The following is a 25,256-nucleotide window of genomic DNA, read 5'->3' as shown; positions in this document are numbered from 1 at the left end:
TGGAGGTGGGTGGGGGACAAGCAGAGAGAAGACCCTCCAAAGCTTTCCTTCTCCTCCAGGGAGCTGCTGGCCACCAGGGGACCAGGAAGGGCAGTTGGCCAGGGCCCTACCTTTCTCTAGGCCTGTGATCTCCACTGAGAGCCGGGAGGGAGGGATGGCGCTGGTGGCTAGAATCCAGTCCCCCACTTTCTTCAGCTTCTTGTACTCCACAAGGAAGGATTGGATGGGGAAGCCACCGTTCCCACGGGGAATCCAGGTCACGTACACTGAAGTCTCAGAAGCCATGGAGATAGTGGGCCTGTCTGGAGCTTCTGGGGCTGGAGACCATCCATGTGGCAGGAAGGAAGCGGGAGGGAAGAAGTCATGAGATGGTGGTGGTAATGTGATTAGACTTGGCCTGTTCCTGATGGGAGCCAGCCCCACCCCATAGCCCTCCACCCTGGTGGGAAGGGAGCCAGCCCCACTCCACAGCCCTGCATCCCTGCTGGCTGTATCATATCCCAGGGCTCCCTGGGTCACTGTCTAGGGAGGAGCTCTTGAAAAGTTCCAATCCATTATCTCTTCCTGTGGTCAACCGGGAAGAGGCCAGGAGTAGGCCACAAGGATTCCCAGGCCCCATTCACTGCAGCAGTGAGCCTTCCGAGGCAGTGGGCCTGGGTCCCATTCTGATGCTTGCCGACCCCACCCTCGGGGCTGTTGGGGACTTACGGGACAGGCGGCCATGGTCCAGCTGGCTGCTGCTCTGGGGGCCAGCTCCAGGGTCATCTCTCTGGATCTGCTGCTCCTTGCTGGCCACAATTTCAGGTTTGGGCCGTCGTCCTGGGTAGAAATGGGTTGAGATCAGCACAAGAGAGAATGTGCGTTAGGTCTCTCCTTCCATAGTCTTTTCTGCCTGAAGTTCTACCAGGGTGTCTGACAAGACCATGCAAATAACAGAGGGCATTAGAAGTGTGGTCTGATTTTCAGCTCCATCTGATGGGCATGGAATTGCATGTGGTCCCAAGTGCAAAGAGGGCAAAGGAATGCCAGAGGCCAGCTGGTGCCTCTCCTGACAGGAGGTGGAACCACAGCCTTGGTAGGGCACATGGACCACAGGAAAGCAGAAGCCAGAAGGAAGATAAAGTTCAAGGTAAACAGCTGGAGCAAAGTGAACAGGGCTTCCACCTGACCTTGTAGGACTACTCAGGCTCACGGAGACCCTAAGCTAGGGGAACACTGGACCCTTACCAGTTCGGAAGGTGACCATGGCCGTCTGGCCTTCGCCTGCACAGTTGTAGGCCGCCATCTCCACCTCATACAAGCTCCCAGGGTCTAGTCTGGTGAGGGTCAGGCGGTGTTGGCTGGCCGGAATGCCAGAGATGGTCCAGTCATCAGAGGAGTTGGTGACCTGCTAGAGAAGGTGGCTGGTATAAGGACCAGCCTCTTGCATGGAACTACAAGCGGCTGTGGTTTACAAGGAAAGCAGAGTTGAGCCCAAGAGGGCAGAAGAAAGGAACAGAGATGGGCCAGGTTGGCAGGGAGATTGGCCCTACAGAAGGCGGACTGGTCCTGCTAGCCCAGGACATCGCCCTTGCTGGGCCAGGAAAGCCAGGCTTCCAGATCCCTCATCTTAACGATCTCATGAAAGAAAACTCAGTGGGGAGGGGCAAAATGCCTGACTGACATTACTTAGAGTTTCTCCAAAGGCCTCTCCCCCTTTCTAAAAACATCCCTATTTAACTTCTTTCTCCTTGATCTGTTGAAACCAAACAGTATCCTCATATTCTAATGAGATGACAATGAGAATAATAAAAATAGAACAAGTGAAAACGGCCACATTCGTTGAGTGCTTGGATGTGCTGGGGCTTCCCTGGTGGCTCAGATGGGAAAGAATCTGCCTGCAATGTGGGAAACCTGTGTTCAGTCCTTGGATTGGAACAATCCCCTGGAGAAGGTAATGGCAACCCACTCTGGTATTCTTGCCTGAAGAATCCCCATGGACAGAGAAGCCTGGTGGGCTATGATCAGGTTGCAGAGAGTCAGAAATGACTGAGTGACTAACACTAACTTCTATGTGCTACAACATATAGTTACATGCACCATAAAGCATGTTACATGCACCATAAAGCATTTCCATGACAGCAGTCCAAGAGATGGGTGTTAATACTGTTCCCATCTCACAAGTAGGGAGGCTAAGGCTTAGAGGGACAAGTGACTTGCCTAAGACCATATCACTAGTGAGTACAGAAATCCTGGCTTGACTCCAGAAAATAAGCTCATAAATGTCACCTACCCTAGAAAGTCAGTCTGGGAGCTAGAAAGTCCTGAGTTCATATCCGAGCTGTGTCTCTTACCACACACAGATTACCAGCTGGGTGAAACCCTGAGCAACTTCCCTAATCTTCCCAAAATGAAGCAAGTTAAATCTCTCAGCCTATTCTGAAGATTAAACCCGATGACTCACTGAAGCTGGCACACAGTAGGTTCTTAACAAGTACTTGCCCTCCCCTTCCTCCCTCAAGTGAGGATTTCAACCCTCTTTTTTTCTACTCCTGCCTAGATTAGAATTTAAAAACCACGGATGAACCATAACCATCACAGATTACTCTTTAATGGCGTCAATTTCCTAGCTCTGTAAAGTAAAAAATCAAGGAGCTCCAGACTTCCGGACAGGCGTTGCAGAGAGGCTGTTTCCCCCTCCCCCACCCCACCTTTGAGGACACAGCCTTCCTGCCAACTGTGCACATCTCCAAGAGCCTGCTGGGGCCTGAAGCTCTATTCTGCTGAAGGAATTAAACAGCTGGTAGGAAAAGCTCTTATCCCCAAGCAGAATATTCCAAAGTAGAACAAAACCTACTATTCAAAGGCCAGGGATGGTCTGGGCTCATTCATGTCAGCCTTCCAGGATTTGTTCCAAGGGGAGAAGTTTTTACAAACTGAGAATCCCCAGTGGTGCTGGAAAGCCAAACACAGTAGCCCAGGGTCTGCAGATGCACCAGGAAATGAAAACTGGCTTCATGCATGTGAAAAAGTGAAAATGAGATGAATGACTCCCAGGCTCCAGCAAGAGAGGGGGGCTGAAGAAACACAACCCAAAGGCTGATTTTTGCTTTCAAAGTCCTTTCCTGTGTGATGATCTTTATGACAAGTTAGTCCCTCAAGAATGAAACTGCTTTCAAAACATAACTGTGCCTTGGCAATGTCCACCTAACAGTTCCAAGTGCCCCACAGGCCAGATCCCCACAGAAGCCAGCCCCAGCAGGGCCCTGTCCTCTCACTTCCCCTGCGCCCCTTCTCCCTCGGCTTCCCAGTGCTGGCTTCACTTCACTGGGCTCAGAAATGAAAATAAGAAATGGAATGGCAATTAGTCACTGTCACGCACACTGAGAGGGTGAATGCAGCCTCAGCCTGATGTTTCCGGATCACCTCGTGTGGCCTCTGCCAGCCTGCCTCTTGGGGAGGCAGTTTTACAGCCACCTACTGGCCCGAAAAATATTATTCTTGCTCTCATGCTGGTTCTTGTCTCCTGGGGACCATGAACATTTGGCCTGCCCTGATCTTTGTCTCAAACTCGACTACAGAGGTGTCCAGTTACATGGGGAAATAACGATTAGGACCATAACCTGGGCTCAACAATACTGCTTTCTGTTAAAAACTCATCCACCCCCTCTGCTAGCTGCCTATGAGGCCAGCAGGCCAAGGGTTAATGAGAAACTGCTCCCTCTCACCCCCACCTAGGAGGCAGCTTGGCCACAGGTGCCTCTGTGGATGGGTCCTGACCAGAGGTCTCCAAGAGAGCATGGAAAGGGTGAGAAGAGAGCGACGGGCTGCCAGGGCCCAGAGCAGCGGCCCAGATTCTGCAGAGCCTGCACTGTTCCCTGGGCAAAGCTGGCTTGCTTTGGTTTTGGAGAGGGAGGAAAGTTGATAAATGTTTTCAGTTTTCAAGAAGATATATGTTACAGTCATATATCTTCCATGTTTTCTACCAAGTGCAACTAGCACTTTTATAAACAAATAAATGCATAATAAAATCTAGCATTTATGATACATTAGAAAGTGAAAGTGAAGTCACTCAGTTGTCTCAGACTCTTTGCGACCCCATGGACTGTAGCCTACCAGGCTCCTCAGTCCATGGACTTTTCCAGGCAAGAGTACTGGAGTGGGTTGCCATCTCCTTCTCCAGGGGATCTTCCCAACTCAGGGATCGAACCCTGGTCTCCCACACTGCAGGCAGACACTTTACTGTGTGAGCCACCAGGAAAGTATTGCTTATCAAAAAAAATTTTTTTAAACCATTTAAGAACAATAGTTTTCTACTGTCTAATGGCCTTGGGCCTCCCTGGTGGTTCAGATGGTAAAGAATCCACCTGCAATGCAGGAGACCCGGGTTTGATCCCTGGGTCAGGAAGATCCCTTGGAGAAGGAAATGGCAACCTGCTCCAGTATTCTTGCAGGGGAAATCCTACAGACAGAGGAGTCTGGTGGGCTATAGTCCATGGGGTTGCAAAGAGTCAGACTTGACTGAGGGACTAATACTTTCACACTTTTCAATGGTCTTAGGAAGAAAACAGCATGCACCGGGGATAAACAGAAATGTTTCCCAGGATATTTTCTTAGAGGAAATGTCCTTCTTCCCTGGGAGCCGCAGGTGAGAGTTTAAGCCCTGAACGAGGGTGGCAGCCTGGGGGCCCCGTCCTGTCTCAGAGGGCACAGTGTTTAAGAGGACAGGTGGGCCCAGTTCTGTCTCTGATCCCATCAGACCCAGAGATTCCCTGACAGCCCCCAAAACATCCACCTGGACAGACTTCCTTCTGTCAACGAGAAATAGCTGAGGTCTGAACAACACAATTTTTTTTTAGCTCAAATGCCGGCTTGCCAAACCTGAGTCGTGAGGAGTCCTAAGAACTGAGGCAGCATTTTGTAGCCCTCAGAGAAAACACTTGTTCACAAATATTTTTTTTCCTGGCTCTAAAGCTAGCTTGCCACACCAGAGTTCCTGCAGGTATGTACCCAGCAGAGCTTACTAAGATTAAACAATAAAACATCAACAACAAATGGCAGAGAGGAGGGGGTTGGTTAACAGGAAGTCTATGAACTCTCCTTGGGACTGGAAGCTGGTTGGCGGGCCTGAGACCTAGAGGCACACCCATGGCTTTTTCCTGAGCGTCATAGGGCCCCAACACCCAACTCACAGCCAGCTTCCCGAGAGGTGGTAGAAAAGTACACTGGAGGGCACAGAAGGTCGTAATCAGCCTTGGAGACCACCTGCAGGCTTTAGGAGTTCAATGGGAGATGGACAGGGTGCAGATACCCCAGCCAGCCTCACAATGAGGTGGCCACAACACCAGATGTCATACCTTGCGGTGTTTCACTACGTAGTAGAGGACCGGTGCCCGGCTGCTGCCCTCATGCCGAGGCCGCCACACCAGTTCGTATGAGTCAGTCTTGGACGTGCGGGGCAAGCTGAGGATGATGGGAGCCTCGGCAGGGGCCACTGGCCCCTGACCCCTGGGACACTGTGGGGAGGCTGGCTGCGCTGATGCTGGGGGCCTCAATAGCCCTGGGTGGCCCTTGGGCATCTGGTCAGGGCTGCCAGGTCTGGAGGGTGGCACTGGAGGTGTGACAGTGGCCGACTGAGTATCCCACCACGGTCTCAGGGTGGCGCCTGGAGGACGAGCAGGAGGGAGAAGGTAGGGACAAGCAGTTAGTCCCCTGGCCGCTTGCTCAGCCGTCCCCCCACAGAGAAAACAGGGAGATAAGTCAGAGGGAGAGCTGCTAGGGCAAGAAGAGCCCTGGGCTGGGTACCTGAGGTGACATCAGTCCCCTCAATATTCTGCCAGGCTCTGTGGGGACGGAAGGCTGTGACCCTGCCCTGCCAGGGTGGAAAGGCAGCCTGAGGGCCCCTCCCAGGCTTCCTGCCACCAGCCTGTTTTCCTCCATTCAAGTGTGTCTTAAGTGAACTATCTCAATTTGCTCTCAAGGTGCTGGGAGCCCTCTTTCTCATATCTGTGAGTGTTTGTATGTGTGGGGGGGTTGCTATGTGGATGTGGCCCCCTCTCACTGTGGGATCTGTACCATGGCACAGTGTGGTCCTCTTCCTGCTCCACTGTGGGGACCTGGAGATGTGAGCTGTGAATGGATATGTGTCTGAGACTCTCAGAAGTAGGAGGGGCCTCACTCCCTTCAGGAAGGGTCCATGGACTCTGCCAACACTAGTTTCTGTGGAGCCCTATACCAAGATCACAGGTGTGAAGCCCTGTACCAAGTTGACAAGATAAAAATCTCTGGAACTGACCAAGCTCCATAGCAACTGTTGCCATGGGTCTCTGGATCTAAACCTGCCAGTTCCCTGACCCCATATTAGGTAAAATACCCACCCTATTATCCACCCTATAGCATCCTAACCAATCACCTAATGCCACCATTGCAGTAGGAATTTTCTCTGTCTTGAGGCTATAAAAGTTGACTACTAGCCTGTGAAAGGGTTCGGCTCTCCCTTGAGCTGGCCCACTGTTCTAACAGCATCTCCCACTCTAGTAAACTTTAGTCTCCTCTATTTCTGCCTTAAGTCCAGAAATTCTTTTCCACCCTGCACCCAGACCACGACAGTTTTTATTACCTGACCTTCTGCACCACAGGAGGTTGACTCCTGACTCAGCGTTATTCCTGGTTGTATTTTTCTCCAGTTGATTCTTTGATAAGTTTTATTTCCTTCCTAGGAACGTTCTTGAGGGCAGAGTGTTTATTACATTCTCTGCATCCCCCACATTGCCTAGACCAGTGCTGAGCAAACAGCAGTTCAATCTGTGTAGACCAAAACATACTAACCTGTTACTTATATGGAGATGCTTGGTCTTTGCCGAGCAATTATTAAAATTATGATCTACGTACATGTCAGCTGAAATGAATCAAGCTAAGAAAGAGAGACATGCTTTGCTTTGTGTTAGACCAGTGGTTGTCAAACTGGGTTCTATGGAACTCTAGGAACTCAAGAGATTCTGAAAACTAAAAGTTTTTAATACAGTATTTAAATAGGCTATTTGCACTACTGAAAATCTGCACTTCTGACTTATTAGTAAGTTAATGTAAATTTGAACTTAACTGTGTTAGTTGCTCAGTCGTGCCTGACTCTGTGACAACGACTGAGCAACTAACATTATTAGTTGTAAGTTCAAATTTATATTAACTTACTAACAAGTCAGAAGTGCAGATTTTCAATAGTACAAATGAACCATTTATATATTATATTTAAAGCCACTTTTATTTATTGTATACATAGGGGTTTTAAGTTGGATTTCTTTAAGTTCTGTAAATGTTCAGCTGGAGTCTCAGTCCCTTGGACTGCACTCACCTGGCCTGGCGGTCTTCAGCTGGACCACAGCATGGGCGCTCCCAACCTCATTCTCGGCCATGCACTGGTAGACACCTTCGTCCTCGGGCCCCATGCTGACCACCCGCAGGGCCCGATGAGATAGTCGGAGGCGCTGGCTGGAGGTGAGGGGCAGAGCATTCCTCAGCCACAGCACAGAGGGCGGGGGGTTCCCACGCACCTCACAGGTGAGCTTAGCGCTCTGGCCCCAAGGGATGACCAGCTGAGACAGCTCCATGGTGACCTCGGGGGGTTCTGCCAAGAAACCAGAGCAGAGATAAGGAAGGCAGAGTCCTTCAACCTGGCCCAGATAGGCTGGGGAGGGGACTGCTGTGGGGAAAACCTTCCTCCTTCCCCATGACACTCGTAGAGGAGAGGAAAGGCCCCACAACTCCTCCATCAGAGTCACAACTGGGAAGGACTGCCAGCCCCTACATCCTGGTCCCTGGGAGCCAAGGCCTCTCAGTTCTTCCCCACTCACTCACTCGGCATGTGATCTCTCAAAAGGCATGTGACCCTATCTGAACCTTGCTTATGAGCTTCTAGAGAGGCTATGCAGATAAGAGATGGCCAAGGAGAAGAAGGTCTGCAGAAGGCACTTACCAAACACCTGGACATTATAGAGGATGACCGCAGCCCCGGGCTCCCCAACCCCATTGTCGGCCATGCAGCAGTAGGTCCCAGAGTCCTCCTCACTGGTGGTGTCGATGAGGAGGTTGCTCAACAGGAAACGTGTCTTGTTGTAGCTGGCAACACTGGAGCCATCCTTGGCCCAGGTAACCCTCGGGGGTGGGATCCCGCTGGCCACACACTCCAGGATGAGACTCTGGCCTTTGGTGACAACAATGGTCTGGGCCTCTGGTGGATAGATGATGCGGGCAGCCTCAGCTGTGGAGCCTGGAGGGTCGAAGAGAGAAAGGACCATGTATGGGACCAGGATGGGGTGCAGAGGATCCCCTCCACCCTGCTTTGGGTAGCCCAACCCCAGGAGGCAGCCTGGAAGGTTGGAATTGGAATCAAACAGCTTGGTGGTGAGCATCCTGCTGGGCTGAGTGGGATAGATCTTTAAATCTATGGTTTGTGTGTGTGCTAAGTTGCTTTAGTCGTGTCCGACTCTTTGCAACCCTATGGACTATAGCCCGCCAGGCTCCTCATTCCATGGGATTCTCCAGGCAAGAATACTGGAGTGGTTTATCATGCTCTCCTCCAGGGGATCTTCCTGACCCAGGGATGAAACCTGCATCTCTTATGTCTCCTACACTGGCAGACAGGTTCTTTACCACTAGTGGCACCTGGGAAACACTTTCAGAGCCGATCAAGTATTTCATCAGTTGCTCAGCTGAGGAAGCAGAGAGCTTTTTTTTAATGTGAGGTAGAAACTGCACAGAACTGATGAAGAGGAGTGCTGCTCTCCTACACGGGACCTTTCTCAGAACCCCACAAGAAGCACACTAAGTGTGATATTTCTTTACACACCAACCAAGGGCAGCTCCAGCATTTGTTAAGATCTGAAACTTACACAGCTGGGAGTCCCTCTTGAAGAAAAATACAGTATTACAGACACAAAATTAGGTGAGCAAAGGACCCACTTAAGTTTTGCTTCATTAGTTTCATGGTAAATCTGCAACTGGTGCCAATTCTAAACTCTAATTCCACATAAGATGTCACTCTACTGAATACCACGGGAACCTGGAAAAACGCCTGCCGCACAGGACTCGCTCAGCCAAGGCAGCCGTTGTTCTCACAGAAATGGAGAGTGACGTGGGCCTCTAGGGATTGTCCCCAGAGAGAGATGCTGGGCTTCTGCAGTGCAGACAGAGGAGTGCAAGGCATGTCTGGTGGCCTCACACAGGCACAAATGCTCCTGTCATTTGTCCTGCCGCAAAACACACATCCCAACCCGTCCCCCTCCTCTGAAAGTACCACAGTGGAGGAAAGCTCTCAACAGGCAGGAGTCAGACGACGTCCCTCACAGGGCGCTGACACGACCAGTGAGCTGGGCCACCCCTGGCTCCTAACCAAGCCAGAGGGCCAGGAGCAGAGAGAGGCTGGCCAGAAGGAGAGACCTCCCACCGCCGCTGAATCCCGAGTCCAGGATGTCTCACCAGCGGCCCCCGCCCCCATCAGCAAGACCCGCCCCTTACGGCGCACGCGCAGCCTGTCGCTGGAGCCTGAGGTCTTCACTTCCTGCGTCACCGGGTTGTAGGCGGCGCACTTGTACATTCCCTCGTCCTCCTGGCTGGCGTTCACGATCTGGAGGTTCCCCGATGGCATGATCAGGTAGTTATCTGAGGAGAGGACAAGGCAAGGGGTGAGTGTGGGCCCAGAACAGTGCACCCAGCAGCTCCCACAAAGGTTCAGGGCAGGTAGGGCAGAAGCCAGGAGCTGACCCGAGTCCCAACAAGTCCAAACTGAAAATGCTACTCTCCCCATGAAACCTCACACCAAGTGGTAGAGAAGTGCCAGGAGTGACATTACACAACCAGCTAACAAACTGGCTAGCTGACACCCCACCACCACCCTGAGTTTGTACGCAGGCCTGTGGAGGAACAATTCTTATTTTCAAGGGTGCCCAAGAAGCACGGAAAGGAAGCAGGATTTGGGATCTGCCATATGCTAACTGTGTGATCTTGGGCAGGTTAACCTCTCAAATCCTGTTTCTTCACTTGTAAGATGGCGTGATGTATGCTGCCTCAGACACTTTTGTTAGGACCGAGAGGCCGTGCTGCATACACGGGATATGAGCTGATTATTCCTCCAAGGCACCAGGAAGGAGGGAATTGCCTTCAGAATTTCCCATCAGTCTTTGTCATGGTCACAACTCTGAGCCATGTCACTGCTGAACTTCTACAGCCAAGGAGGAATATTCTAATCCCCAACCCTAGCCCTCTCCATGAATACCTTGGAAGCCCTTCCCTCTGCATCACTGGCCTGTTAGGCTCTGTCTGCTTTCGCATCAAGGTGTCACAGGGGTGGGGTCCCAGGGCTGAGTTCAGCCTCTGTCCGCAGGGGACAGATTCATAGTATCTGCACACCTGGCAACTAGGATAGTGTTTGGCTTCCCGACAGGCAAAGCACTGGTCATCAGCTCTGAGCTTTCTGGTGGCCTGCCCTTGGTCATCTGGATGTCCCTGCAATTTGGCTCGTTGAATCTGGTACCTGCCTGTCACTGGGCTGCCCCAGATGTGAACTGCTTAAGCAAATGCCAAATGGGAAGGAAAAAGACATTGATTCTTGTGGGATGGGCAGGCCTCCTCTAGGGGCCACTGCCACAGACAGTAGACATTCATACTCTAATCTCTGGTTATTTCTGAGTGGCAGGATTAGACTTTTGATCTTTTAAAAAATACTTTTTTGTGTTTTCTATAGTAAACATATACTCCTTACATAACCAGAAAGTTAACAAAAATATTTAAAAATTTCTAGGACATTTTAAAAGGTATACATTTGAGGTGTAGCGTCCAGCCATAGGGTCTACTTGGCCTTAAGTGCAGGTCATCTGTGGGAGGAAGTGCCCTGTGGGCACTCTGTGGATGAACACTCGGTCTCCCCTGGACCAGCTGTCATGCCCACCATGGCCTGAGCAGGAAGCTGTGATGGCTGCAACACCAGGAAGACAGGGAGAGGGAAAACCTCAGATCCCACTAGAGAAACTGCTTTACTGTGCAGGGAAGAGCCCCGCCTCCCACCAGGGAGCCCACAGCTCTAGGAACATCTGGCTCATCAGGCAGTCTTCTGGTGCGTGCCTGGTGGCAGGAAGACGGCGTGGGGAGGGTCTAGAACTCTGAGCTGAGAGCTCTGATCCAGTGGCAACAGCTCAGCAACATCTGGTGGGGCCTCAAAGGATGAGGAGATTCCTTGTGATAGGTTCAGGGGACCTCCACTCTGAGGCCCTTCAGAATCCCGCAGAGCTGCATCTTAGGGTAGTAGATGGCTGAGGGGAGGGTGCTGTGGGGCATTGACAGGGTTTGGGAGGCACTGTAGAGGCACCAACTTCCCTTCTGGCCCCGACCTCCGGGCTCCTGCTTGTTTACTCACCCCGGGAGGCCTCCAGCCACTCCTGTTTGACACTGTACCGGACCTGGGCTTTTGGATGGCTCTCAGGAAGGTGGCAGGCGATGACCGCTGTGTTCCCCTCATCAACTTCAATCACGTGCTGCACATCTAACTTGAAGTCCTGGAGATCTGTGGAGAGAAGAGAAGGAGCTGGTTGGGCCTAGATAGAAGAGAGAGGTGAACAGTGCGCTGTTTCAGGCTGGGCTTGTGCCTCAATGTCTTTAGTCACAGTCGACAGCTGCAAGAACCTCACACGTTGAGGAGTCCTCTGGGGGTGCTCTGAGTCCTTCCTCCAGCCTTTTGTGGTCTAGAATTTACAGGAGGGAATGTGTGGCTTGCATCACTGCATGTGAGTACAACTGGGTGTATATAAGCTGCCGGTGGGTAAGTGTAGAGAATTCTATTAAGTGGTGCCTGTGACACAGACCAGCCTCTTCTCTTACATTGACCTAAGGCAGCAAGGAGCCTAGGCCCATTGGCCACACTGAACCTGGCGAGAAATGGATCATGGTCAAGGCACAAATGTCCTGGCACAGCTCACAGAGACCGAAAGGAACAATGACAGAGAATGCTTATGTCTTTTTTCCAGTTCAGTCAAGAATAGCCTTCTAATCAGACATCCACATCAAAAAGTGAAAGGCCTGATATTCTGCTTAATGGCCAAACATAGTTAACAACCAGAAGGCTGATTTCTGCTATGTACAAGCTATGTGGTCCTCCCCCAGTATCCTTGGGGATTGGTTCCAGGTGCCCCAGTGGCTACTAAAATGGAGATACTCAAGTCCCTTATATAAAATTGTGTTGTACAGTGCTTATAGTCAGCCTACGTAACCTTGGGTTTCCCATCCACAGAAACTAAGAGCCGACAGTATGTCATGTCATGGCTAATTCTGTCTCTGGGCTGGGGATGGAGATTGTGGATACCCAAAGGGTTTTCTAAGGCAAAGAGGAATGTCCCCAGTGGGGTTTAATGGCAGTGGGATGCAGGGGAACCGAGGTCCTGACACCAGGCTGCAGTCTCTTCTAACTTGCCTTGGTGGCAGGAAGATGGGATTTAAACTGGATTGGATGGAGATCCATCTGGAACAAGAGCAGGATGTTTCCCAAACAATCCAACAGCCCACACAACAAAACTCTCTTTGTTTGAAGCCAAATCACTGATGTCCCTGAACAAAATGAGCTATTTGTGCATCAAAACCACATGCCAGATTCGGTTTTCAGGACTGTAGCTGAATTTAAGACAGGAAATAAAACCAATAGAGAATAAGATAAGAGAGATGAAAATATTTACCCAGACTCTCCCCACAAAGGTGCTTAGAAAGCCCTGGAGGCACCCTCTCTGAGTGCTGACCACACCACATTCTACTCAGCTCTTGAGAACTGATACCATCACACTGTAACTGCAGTTCACTCCACCTGCCTGTGTGGTTTGTTCCCAGAGAAGGCAACAGCAGTAGCTGGAAGTCAGGTTTCTCACAGAACACATGAGGTAATTACCAAAAACAAACTACTGTCACCGAGGAGAACCCTGTGATCATGGTCAGCGAGGTCAGGAGGTTTCCCACTTAACGCAACTTTCTAGAAGCTCTTAGTGAAGTCAAGCCAGAGCCACAGGAAAGTCCTTTTATTTCTATGAAAGGATCATTGCCCCTTTGATTCCAATATTCAACTGTGAACTTTTTAGGGTCACGGACCACGTCTTGTTATCTTGTCCTCTGGCCTAAGTAGATGCTCAGTGAATGCTAGATGACCAAACGAATGATTATCTTGGAGCTGGGCCCCTCCAGTCAGGTACAAGATGCCCATGAATGTTACTTTGTGAACTCAGATTTTGTAGTTGAGCTGGGTTGACATTATGAGCTCAAGGGCTTAGTGCAACAAATTTTCCATCAACTGTTTATCCAAGTGTGGCCAATCTTTATCTAAGTGTGGATATTTTGAAAATAGAATGTTTCTGAGTTGTTTACTTCCAGGGTCACAGGAAAGAGGTAAAACAGGTCTAATAAATGTGAAATAAGAAATACATGTTGTTAGGATAAATGGCAGCATAGAAGACCTTGAGCTCACCTCCTCCCATGAAAATACCAAAGTCACACCTAACTGCTGAACAACCATCAGCAAAAAAAGTCTGGAACCTACCAAAAAAGATATTCTACATCCAAACACAAAGAAACCACTACAAGATGGTAGGAGGGGCACACTTGAGATATAATTGAATCCCATATTCCCAAGGTGGGCAACCCACAATCTGGAGAATTATTTTGTCAAAGAAATTCTCCTATAGGAGTGAGAATAGAGTACTGAGGTCATGGCAGGCTCCCCAGCTTGGGAGGTCTGGTATGATGAGCCGGAGCCCCCAGAGCATTTGGCCTTGAAGGCCAGTGGGGCTTGATAGCAGAAGTGCCACAGGACTTGGGGAAATCGAGATCCATTCTTGGAGGATGCATACAAGGTCTCATGCACACCAGGACCCAGGACAAAAGTAGTGACTTCACAGGAGCCTGGCCCAAATCTACCTGCTGGTCTTAGAGGGTCTTCCAGGGAGGCAGGAGATGGCTCTGGCTTTCTCTTAGGACATAAAAGCTGGTGGCAAACATATCTAAGAGTACTCACCTGAAGGCTGACATCTTGTTGGGATATTAAAACTGGGACCTGACCCCACCCAATACTTTTAGGCTCCAGTGCTGGGACACCTCACACCAAACAACCAACAAGGTAAGAACACATGGTCCCACCCATCAGCAGGCAGGTGGCCTAAAGACTTCCTGAGAGGCTTCTCTGGTGGTCCAATGGTTAAGAATCCACCTTGCAATGCAAGGGACGCAGGTTGGATCCCTGGTTGGGGAATTAAGATCCCACATGCCTCAGAGCAACCACTGCACCTGCACACACAGAGTTTGTGCACTGCGTGGTCCCATATGACTCAGTGAAGATCCTAGGCACTGCAACTAAGACCTGATGCAGCCAAATAAATAAATATTTTGAAAATAAAGATTTCCTGAGCACACAGCACCTTTAAATATGGTCCTGACCCCCAGAGGGCGAAGACCCATTCCACCCACCAGTAGACAGGCACCAGACCCTCCCACTAGAAAGCCTGCAGAAGCCTCTAGCCCAGAGTCACACACTGGGAGGGCAGACACCAGAAAGCAAGAAAAATACAATCACACATCCTGTGGAACTGAGTCTGCAAACAGGTCAGAACCTCCCCTGGGACCTCCTGGTCCCTGGCCATAGGGTGACAAGAGGGGAGGGTAAGGCTGAGATACATGGGAATCCCCTACAGAGGGCCACTTCTCCAAGGTTGAGACACATAACTAACCTTCCACATACATACAAACATAGGAATCCCCTACAGAACAAATGAGTGATGTGGAGACAGGCAATCTACCAAGAAGGAGTTCAGAGCATTGACTCTAAAGATGATCCAAGAGCTTGAGAAAAGAAAGGATGAGAAGTTAAGGATGATTTTTAACAAAGAATTAGAAAGTAAAAAGCACAACCAGAGTTGAAGAATACAATAACTGAAATGAAAATAACACGAGAAGAAATATATGCTATTCACCAAGTAGTATGGTAAAAATGATGACAGAATGCATGGTTCATCTCTATAGCCCCATTTCACTTTCCAGGCAGAACACAAGTGGTTCCTGTGGGTCAAGGTGAGATCTCTCATGGATTCCTTCCTTTGGGAGGGTATGGAGCCTTCTGGGTTTTTAAGGAATCATCTCATCATTATTTAATTTTGTGTTGGTGATGGTGGTTTAGTCTCTTAAGTCGTGTCTGACTCTTACAACCCCATGGACTGTAGCCTGCCAGGCTCCTCTGTCTATGGGATTCTCCATGGACAGAATATAGGAGTGGGTTGCCACTTCCTTCTCCAGGGGATCTTCCCGACCCAGGAATCGAACCTGGGTCCCCTGCATTGCAGGCAGATTCTTTACCAACTGAGCTACGAGGGAAGCTGAGGGAAGCTGCGTTGGTGATATCCAACCCTAACTAAATTGCAAATTCCTAGTGGGCAAACTTTCAATTTTGCACTCTATGCCCCAGCCCCAAGCCCCACTGCACAGTCTTCAGGAGGTACCATGTTCATTGAGTCCTTGTTGAATAAAGTTTGAAAGACAGTGCTCAAGGTCAGCTTTGTCGGCATGCAACCTGTGCAGCTGTGCCAGGCCCCTCACTTGGAAGAGGCCAATGCTTGGTTTAATGCTCTGCTATCACTGCCTTGAAATTTTAAATAACATTTGATCAAGGGACCTCATATTTTCACATTGCACTGAGCCCCCCAAAACCCACAGTCCAGTCCTGGCTGAACCTCTCATCCAAGAAAGTGGATGCATTTTCTCTCAGTGAGGAGGATGGTAGACTGTGGGAAAGGGTGAACAGCCTGTGCTCTGGGATTTCTAGCTGGATGTTACTACCTGCTTTTCATAAGCAAAGTACCTCAGCAATGAAAAAGTCTTAATCCTCCTCAGTACAGCATACCTGCCAAGTCAGGAGACTCCCCACAGAGAGAGCAGTGAGCATGTGAGCTCAGGGGCATCTGGAAAATTCCTCAATCACTGAGAAGCATGTGTCTTGCATGGTCTAATAAATCTAAAACTACTCCACCAAGAGTTTTTGAGTTTTTGTTTCACCCTCTTCCTTTACTTCATTCCAAGAAAATCTGCCTCAAGCAAGAATATACTTAAGCCTAACAGCATTTTGCAAGAAAGATATGAGTAACTGAAAGGAGTCTGGCATCAGAATGCCATTTCCAGCTTAGCCCCAGGCTCCTGCCCCCTGTAACTGAAAACTTATCTGTGCACAGAGCACATTCTCCTCCATGTACACACCTCACTGACTCAAGACTGGAAAATGCTACACACCCCTAGGTCCCTCTGGGGGCCTTCTGTGCATCCCTAGGATTTACTGCTGGGTTGGAGACAGTGGGCTGTGCAGTGAGGGAGGCACAAAGCTGGGCACTGGTCAGCCAGGCAGCCAGACAGCCCTCCTGTTCTGATGCCAACACGTGCACAACAGCCCAGGCAGGCAGGACCCAGGACACCCCTCCCTACAAGGGCCGACTGGCAGGCAAGCCTACTGGCTTCAAAACAAGCAGCAGTTGGGTCCCGGGCCCTGTCCTCCCCCCACCCCACACCCTGAGCTTAAGCTTTAGTTGTTGCTTCACAGGATAAATGCTCCCAATTTGGCTGGTGGAGCAAAAGTTGAGTGTCACTAAGGGATCAAAGGCAGAGTAATGAAGTGATGAGCCATCTGAAACTCAGAGTACCCCCTTTTCTAGTATTTTTTGGGCAGGAAGGAGGCCAGGGAGGGACAGAGGCTTCATGATCAATAACAGCCTAATCAGCCACCAGATGAGAGGCAGATGCAGAGAGATCTAGGTGGCTGCATATAAAGGAAACCAGCCTGTTCCCAGGCCCCTTTGTCTGCAAAGCAGTTTTCCTGGCGAGTCCCTGGGCTGCTCAGAGCACTTCCCTGGGAATAAGGGGCAGGCCCTTCAGTTACAAATGGGGTTAGCAGGCCTCCAGCCTCACTGCAGAATGATGGATCAGGTTTCATGGGGGAAATGGTTTGACAGGACACCTGCCCTTGCCTGTTGGCTGGTGTGTTTGAGAAATCCATTAGAGGAATGTTTTTGCAGCTTTAATCCTCTTACCTTACCTCAGACCCTTCTTTTGCATCCTCTTTGTGTATTCTTCTAGCTATTTTATTAACTTGTCTGCACTAATCAAATGCCGCGAGGCCCACTCTTGTTCCTCAGCTCTCAACAGGTCAGAAGTCCTGGTCTTTGGGGCCATCTCTTGAGTTTACAGACCTTCTTTATTAGTCCCAGAACTTTTTGCTTTCTGAGACAGTCCTAAAATCTTAGGCTTCATACAGAACCCTGCCCAGCTCCCTGCCTTCTAAGCACTCAATTTCTTAACAGAACATGTATCTTCTGATAAATCACTTCTGTAGGAGCTTTGGATACACAGGTGACAGGGATCTGTTCAGATACAATCATGTAATGTGCTCTGAGTTTTCTCTTCACATTCCCAGGGTACATCAGGCTCCTACCTTCTTGCCCATGGGGAAAAAAGAAGGAAAATAAAAACTTTTAAGAGGCATGTGTGTGTGGCTATCACCGTGAGGATCATTCGTGAAACTACAAATTGACAAGATTTACCTTAAGCCCCCTTTGACCTACTTTCTCTCTTTCTCTCCACCTTCTAGCCTTGATCTTTCCTTTATGAATAAAAGGTTCAGTAGATCTATGAATTATATCACAATATTTAGTGTTTGTTTTTACATTCTCATAATACAGAATTGTTAGATTTTCATTATAGGCTCATCCTTCAATTCTTACCTACTTTCCATGCCCCACCACATGATGCCTTGTCCCTCCACAAAATGCCCCCATGTAATCATTAAACCTAACCTTTACCTCCAAGGAGTTTCCCCATTTCTCTTCTCCCTGAGTCCTCCCTTCAAAGTGCAAGTCATTCAGTCGTGTCTGACTCTTTGTGACCCCCTGGACTACACAGTCCATGGAATTCTCCAGGCCAGAATACTGGAGTGGGTAGCCGTTCCCTTCTCCAGCTGATCTACCTGACCCAGGAATTGAACCGGGGTCTCCTACATTGCAGGCGGATTCTTTACCGGCTGAGCTACCAGGGAAGCATCCTCCCTTAGGATACAAATTAAAAGTGCAATTCTGCTCAAGAAAGAAGTCAGGTAAGACAGTGCCTTCAGATAGAGGCTGTCTAGAGTTACCAAAATCTCCATCAGCTCAGCTGAACGATTACAAACATTCTGGCTTTTAATCCATCCAGGTATTTCTTGTGTCTGGTCAGTCTTGCCCTTCTCTCCTGCCTGTTCTTAGGGCTCACAGGACAAGCCTGCATTCATCTGTTGAGGCTTGGATGTGATCCACCGATTGTGGGGGCACCACACTAGGCTTACTTGGCAGTGCTGCCAGGGCGGCTGGGCAGCCTCATGGCCATCAGCAAGTTTGGGCTGACTGATCGTTCCATCTCCCAGCTCTCCTGCCTCCAGGGCTCAACTTGTCCCTGTACTGGCTTCCTGTGTCTATAGCCAGTGTTACAAAGTGTAGAAAGATTTCACCTAATGGAGTACCCCAGTGACACACTGTCCCTGTGGCCTGGCCCTATACCTTTTGAAAGGTGGCAGAGGTACAAGGTGAGTAAAATTAAGAGTGCATTGCTCACTGCTCTATGGATGGACTTGGAGGTGGTGTCTGAGCAGGGGAAGGGTCCCACCTGCCTCTCTGGGTGGGCTCTTTGCCCTGAACTACTTCATGGATGGGAAGAGAATCACAGCATAACTCTTGGTCTCCAAGTCACCTGAGGAGCCATGGCTTGGCATGACCCCTAGATCAAACCTCTGAAAGAAAATTCTCTACAAGTGGAAAGCCATGGTGATGGACTGCAGAAGTGGAGTGGAGGCTGGAGCCTGACGGTGCTGCCTTTAGAGATGGAACTGCCTGCTCTTGATGAGTGAATAGGGTTGATTGCGGGATGGGCAGGCCTCTGAGGCATGCATTCTGGAGCCTATCACCAGTCCATAGCCCTGGCACACAGACCACTGAAGTCAGGCCCAATGGGAGCCCACAAATCTGAGCAAAATCAGCATATTCTGTAGTTGGCATCTGGCACAATACCATCCCTCCAGACATCACTATTCATTTACTCAACCAGGCTCAAGTTGTAGAAGATACCAAGAAGATAAAGACATAGTTCCTAACCATGGGGGGGGGCTTTAATAAAAAAGACAGTTAAAGCAACACATAGGCTGGCTATCACAATTCACAAGAGTAGTGTCCCTAAGTGTCCCTGCCACCTTCACCAGTGTGCCAGCCTAGATTAGGTTACCTTGATCTCCAGGCAATTTAGAAGGGGGGCTGGTGGAGACAGCACTTCTCCTTTTGCAGGCTGGAAGAGTGGAGAAATGCATTTGCTCTCTTGAGGATTTTTTTTTTCTGCCTGTTCAATTGCATAAACAATTTTGGCTCCAAAGCTCTCTCCTGACAGCCATGGAAATGTGACATAAAATTTCACAAACACACTTTCTGATGAAAGTAAGGCATGCTCTCTTTTACTTAAATAAAAACAGTTCCTATGAGGGTTAAAAAAAAAAGAAAAACACCTTTGCAGATGCCAAGCACATTAGTTGTTAAATCATGTGTTTCTTTCTTTTCTTTTGAATTAAGGTGTGTGCACCCAGATTTGAGTAGCAGGAAAATGCTCTGGGTGGAGAAGAGATGAAAGAGCCACAGGGAAGAGGGCGGAAGATCAAAGTCAAGAGTGGAGGTGGGCACGACTGGAGACAGGGCATAAAAAGAGGAGTGTGAGAGGAAGGAGAAGGAAAATAGAAAACCTAGTTTGCAGTGTCATTAAATGATTTGCAGTAAACTGGCCTAATGCTTCAGGAATTTCTTGGCTTGAACCAATTAAAAAGAAAAAAAGGCATATGAGAAAGAGAAATGCTATTAATCCTTAAAAATAAGTCAAGGATGGGAGCCGTTTCTCCACTGAGTCTGGCAGCCAGATGAACAGAGATGACGTCTGTAGACCATCCCGTTTATCTGACTCCAGAACTGCTGTGAGGTAGGGCTGGCTAGCAGAACTAGGGAGTTTCTTTTGGATTACATGAAGGAATAAAATGGTTTGAAAAAATACACTGGGGAGAGAGAAGAAGGAAAAAAAGATTTACTTGCCAGCAACCCACATCACACATATTTCTCTGATCAACCAAATATAAACTAGAAACTTAGCAATGGGAAAATTAATGTGAACCCCGGTGGTCTGGACTCATCAGAGCCAGAACTGGTTCCTGGCACAGTGTTTGGCAGACTGGCGGCCTGTACAGGAAGAAAGATGAGAGAAGACCGAGGCCAAGGTGTTCAGGGGAACAATGGACGTGAGTCCTTCAATTTGTCCCTGAAAAAACAGAATTCCAGGTGGAAGAGGTAGGGGCAGTGTTTTAAGGCCAGTGGAGTCCACAGTGGTTCCTGCTGCCCCAACCCTGCACACACACTTGGGAACTGTGTAGTCCTAAAAGCAGTGGTGACTACCCGTGCCGTCTGCCCACCCTCTCTGACAGAGTCCTATGAGGTGCCTGGTAGGACTGCAGCCACAGTCACTGGCGTCTGCCTTCAAAGGTTGCAGAATTTCTTCCAACACCTTAATCTCTTTTATGCTTACATCCATCATTTTTTCTAAACCCTTCCCGAATCTATTTGTATCATCAGCTTGTTTACATCCCAAATGTTGCTTCATCCTTTCTTATTTGCTTCCTCAAAACTTCTACTATACCACAGTCTGGTGAAGAAATCTTTGTCTGCCTTCTGCATGCTCTTTTTGATCTTCTAGACTTCAACACATCTTATCTGGGAGCCTGCCTCTCCCTAGACATTCACTGAAGGCCAAGTGTGTGCCAGACCCTGTGTACCTCAGTGTGGTGATCACAGAGGTGAAGGGCAAAGAGACAGCAGCTGGAGAGGCCTAGAGAAGTGAACACAGGATGGCAGGAAGCTCTGAAGAGGGGACCCCACTCCAGATCTGGGGAGTCAAGGGGGGGGTCAAGAAAGATTCCTAGAGGAGAAGATAGTTGAAGGTTGATCACTGAGAAGGAATTTCTTAACCCAAAGTGAAGTTGCTCAGTCATGTCTCTTTGTGACCCCATGGACTGTAGCCTACCAGGCTCCTCCATTCATGGGATTTTCCAGGCAAGAATACTGGAGTGGGTTGCCATTTCCTTCTCCAGGAGATCTTCCCGACCCAGGGACTGAATCTGTGTCTCCTGCATTATAAGCAGATGCTTTACTGTCTGAGCCACCAGGGCTTCCCTGGTGGCTCAGCTGGTAAAGAATCCGCCTGCAATGTGGGAGACCTGGGTTGGGAAGATCCCCTGGAGAAGAGAAAGGCTACCCACTCCAGTATTCTGGCCTGGAGAATTCCATGGACCATATAGTCCATGGGATTGCAAAGAGTCAGACACAACTGAGCGACTTGCACTTATTAACCCAAGGGAAGTAGGAATTTTCTGGGAAAGGGAATGGAAAGGAAGTTGTTACAGGCAGACAGAGCACCCAGGGAGTGAGAGACAAGCCAAGGAAATGGCAGATTTGCTGGGTCTAGAGGAGGAGGCAGGGCTGAGGGGTGTGCTAAAGTGTCACGCTGTAGCCTAAGTCTTACTCTATGATTCCTTCAAATGTTTTTAAGTAGAAAAGGAGCACCATCACTAAAAATTAAGCACAATTGTCCCTACAGAAAAACAACATGCTGTTTCTACCTAAGTTTTTCCCCCTTTTGCTTACAGTTTTTTCCTCACTGTTAAGTGACAGTCCTTTATTTAAACATTTTTTCCCATCTGCAAGACAGACTCACTGTTCTATAGTTTCTGGGACTATTACTAGATTCCAAAAAATGGTTGAAAGTCTACAAACAAGATCAGAGTGGAAATCCCTAAACTCCTACACACATACACACAAAAAAGGGGAGCAAAGAAACTAATTTTCTCTCTTGATTCATTTTCATTTTAAAGGAACCATCATACATCATGTTCTTTAAAGAGTTCCAGGGATTTCAAGCAAACTAATCAACGCTTCGCTCATCTTCCTGTGCAAAAGGCTTCTCCAAGTCTGTTCTGGCTCATTGAATCTATAGTTGTACCTGCTTAGCTCACTGTGTGGTCCTTCCCTTTTCTCTTAGCTTAGAAAATGGACCTAGGATTTTATTAAAGCCTGCAGCTGAGTGTGCCAAGGATAAGCTGAGGAGAGGAATGGGGAATTTTAAGCATTTCCTTGGTATAAGATGCACCATGGAATTTTTGAGTCTTTTTTTGTGTGTGTGTGTGGTAAATATTGACTGTTGCTAAACAGAAAACTAGAACCCTGGCTGTGTGGCAGAAAGTTGCTGCCATGATGTCCTGAGCTTAAACCACACATTTGCCTGAGCCCTTGTCCCAGACCTATGGGACTAGTATTGCCCATGCCCTTTGAAGTTGAATACCAGAGGAGATTCCTGTGAGGTTGTGAATTTCTGCCTGCACCAGTAGAAAGCAGAAAAGAGTTACTGTGACTTTGGCCTAAAGCTGTAAGGTATTCCTAAATAGGTCCTCTCCTATTTAGGTACTCAAGTTGCTCAGTACTTTTGGCATTTAAGCTATCTTTCAGTGGGTCACAAAGAGTTGGACATGACTGAAGCGACTTAGCAGTCAGTATCTTTCATTCTTGTCCAACAGGCAAAGTAAAGCACACAGCATGTATGGGCATCAAACAGCCGCATTTCAAGCTTGAGTTAGTTCTCCTTTTCTAACTACACCCCCATGTGGAGCTGTCTAGAGCTCCCCCAGCAAGGGAGGCAGACTCACGCTCAGTCTGGTGGGTAGCTTCAGACCCAGCTTTCAGCTGCAGACCCCTTCCTCTCCTAGGGAAATACAGCCATCAGGTGACTGTCTCTTGTTACCCTACCCTGATTTCAGAATCTGACTGCACTCACTGTGAAGTATCTGCACCATCCCAGAAATAGCACTGGGCCTAGGTCTAAGTGCACAATGTAGAGAGCTGAACTTAGTTGTTGAAGGCCTGAGAAAGGTGAGAGGACTCAAAACACTGGAGATAAAGATTGTTCTACACACATTCTTCAAGGCTCAACCTTGAGTCTTCCTCAATTCCCTAAAATGGAAGTGAATCACTGTTCCCCTGAATTCCCATTAAAATCTGTTTATGTCTCTCAGACAACTCATGGCTCTGACTGACTTGTTTTATGGCTAACAGGAACTGCAGTCCATCTTCTCCATTAGACTGAGAGATCCTCAATAGCCCAGAGTAGTTCTTACTGTGCTGCTGTAAATTCTAAACACTCCCCAGTTCTCAGGACACCACCTTTAAAACATCAAGCTATTGAACTCAGGGGTAGAGAATGGTTGGTTTCCTGGTTCCCTAGTGGACTGCATGAATCTCCAGCCTGCTGGCTCGCCTGATGATTTTGGACTTTCCAGCCTCCATAATCATGTGAGCCAATCCTTTGAAATAAACCTTTTTCTTTCTTTCTTTCTTTCTCTCTCTCCCCATACATGTGAGTGTGCATATAATTATATATATGTTCTCCATAAAATTACACATGTGCTTAGTCACTCAGTCATGTCTGACTCTTTGTGACCTCATGGACTATAGCCTGCCAGGTTCCTCTGTCCATGGGGATTCTCCAGGCAAGAATACTGGAGTGGGTTGCCATTCCCTTCTTCAGCAAATCTTCCCAACCTGGGGATGGAACCCAGGTCTCCTACATTGCAGGCAGATTCTTTACCATCTGAGCCACCAGGGAAGCCTTAAAATTACATGTGTGTGTCTATATGTGTGTGTGTATAGTGATTGATTCTGCTTCTCTGGAGAACCCTGACTAAAAACAAGGATAAAGGAAGCTAGAAATGTTTTAAGACAATGTTGACAGCTGGCCTTAGTGGCCTGTTCTAATTCAGGGTCACAGCATAGAAGACCTTAAGGAAGTGTTTGATGGGAATCAGAGTTTAGGGAGCTGAGAAAGAAGAGATGCGGCTTCTGGTGGTGGAACTTAACCACACAAAGGGCCAGCATTGGCCCAGCCTGCCAACTCTGTCTGGTTGCAACAACACCCATCAGTGAACCAACAAAAGCATAAATGGACACCTCTTTGGGCTACAGTGACAACATACATTCAGTGACACTATGGGCTGCTCTCAAAGTGGCAGGGAGGTGGGAATCCAGGTTGGAGAACATGTGTAGAGAGGGAGCTACGAAATTCACAGGAAATGGGTTTGTCCTCTACACCTGATAAGCCAGTCCTCTCTCTTGGCTCTGGCTAAGATGGAAGTTTTGGCCCCTGGACTGTGTCATCCTACGGGATGCTCCCAGAACTGAGCTAGGCAGCACAGAGAACGGGCCCCAAAGCCTCCTCCAAGAGGATGCTCCACAAATATGTGTTGACCACATGGGTGAGTGAATAAAGCCTGCTTCAAAATAGTACTATCATATATTCTCTCATTTGATTCTCTAAAAAACAAAAATATAAGACCGACGATGTAATCAGTACTGAGTTCATTTCACAGTTGTGACTATCTGAAAGATTAAGGGATTTGTCCAAAGCTACATGAACTCTTCAGTGGTAGAGTTAAGACTTAAAAGATCCTGGGTTTAAGTTTTATGTTTTTTTCCATTACACCAGTTTGGCTCTTCATTTCACTCCTGGGTTAAATTATGTTACAAAGGGCCCCTGTCTCCTTCTGACCTTTCCTCAAAGGCACAGAGTCACGGAGACAGCTGCTGAAGGGGAACTCCTACCTCTTCTGTCAGCTGCCTTGCCTCTGATCTCTGATACAGAGAAAGATCACTCTCTGACTGGCCCTAGGGCCTAAAGACCTTAAGAAGGGGTTATGGATCCGCTCACAACTAAACCAGCACCAGCTTAAGACTTCACATTAGCCAGTGTAAAGTCATAGAGCCAATTATGTATCTTCCCAGAAAGAGAACATCCACTCAGTTACTGCCTATTTCCAAGTATGAGTAGGACCTGGGGATGATAGGATAGCTGGAAGAATTAATTTAAAAGATAGGGATAAAGAAAAAAAGAAAGTAGGAGTTTATCTGAATGGTAGATAACTGCGGTAAGGGATAGAAAACAGCTTTCCCGTGGCATGCGGCTCTGAACTGGTCATGATTACTTGCTATGCTGTATGGAGAATGATGCTAAGGCCGTCTTGGGGGCCAGAACAAGGAATGAGGTATCCATGGGTGACGTCTGCTTTTGGTTCAGGTGCATAGAGTGGGAACCTCAGAGCTATGTGGAATGGTGGGCCTCTGGGTGTC

At 48.6% G+C, this 25,256-nt stretch overlaps 1 protein-coding gene across 3 annotated transcripts in view; it reads right to left on the bottom strand.

Annotated features, from left to right (window-relative positions):
- Positions 1-25,256, bottom strand: part of BOC (BOC cell adhesion associated, oncogene regulated) — a 74,548-nt gene that overhangs the window by 7,401 nt on the left and 41,891 nt on the right. For 2 of the 3 annotated variants that reach the window (XM_070465932.1, XM_070465933.1), the window contains exons 5-12: positions 11,387-11,533; positions 9,493-9,636; positions 7,952-8,245; positions 7,331-7,603; positions 5,337-5,644; positions 1,228-1,390; positions 709-819; positions 111-317 (exon numbers count right to left, since the gene is read on the bottom strand). In XM_070465932.1, the coding sequence (XP_070322033.1) occupies positions 111-317; positions 709-819; positions 1,228-1,390; positions 5,337-5,644; positions 7,331-7,603; positions 7,952-8,245; positions 9,493-9,636; positions 11,387-11,533 (1,647 nt within the window). The remainder of the gene's footprint in view (positions 1-110; positions 318-708; positions 820-1,227; positions 1,391-5,336; positions 5,645-7,330; positions 7,604-7,951; positions 8,246-9,492; positions 9,637-11,386; positions 11,534-25,256) is intronic. The other variant, XM_070465934.1, reaches the window with a different exon arrangement.

The sequence above is a fragment of the Odocoileus virginianus genome, chromosome 4 (assembly GCF_023699985.2).
Source record: "Odocoileus virginianus isolate 20LAN1187 ecotype Illinois chromosome 4, Ovbor_1.2, whole genome shotgun sequence".
NCBI classification, from domain to species: domain Eukaryota; kingdom Metazoa; phylum Chordata; class Mammalia; order Artiodactyla; family Cervidae; genus Odocoileus; species Odocoileus virginianus.
The sequence above is the reverse complement of the archived record's forward strand: the minus strand, read 5'-3'. Positions and strand labels throughout refer to the sequence as shown.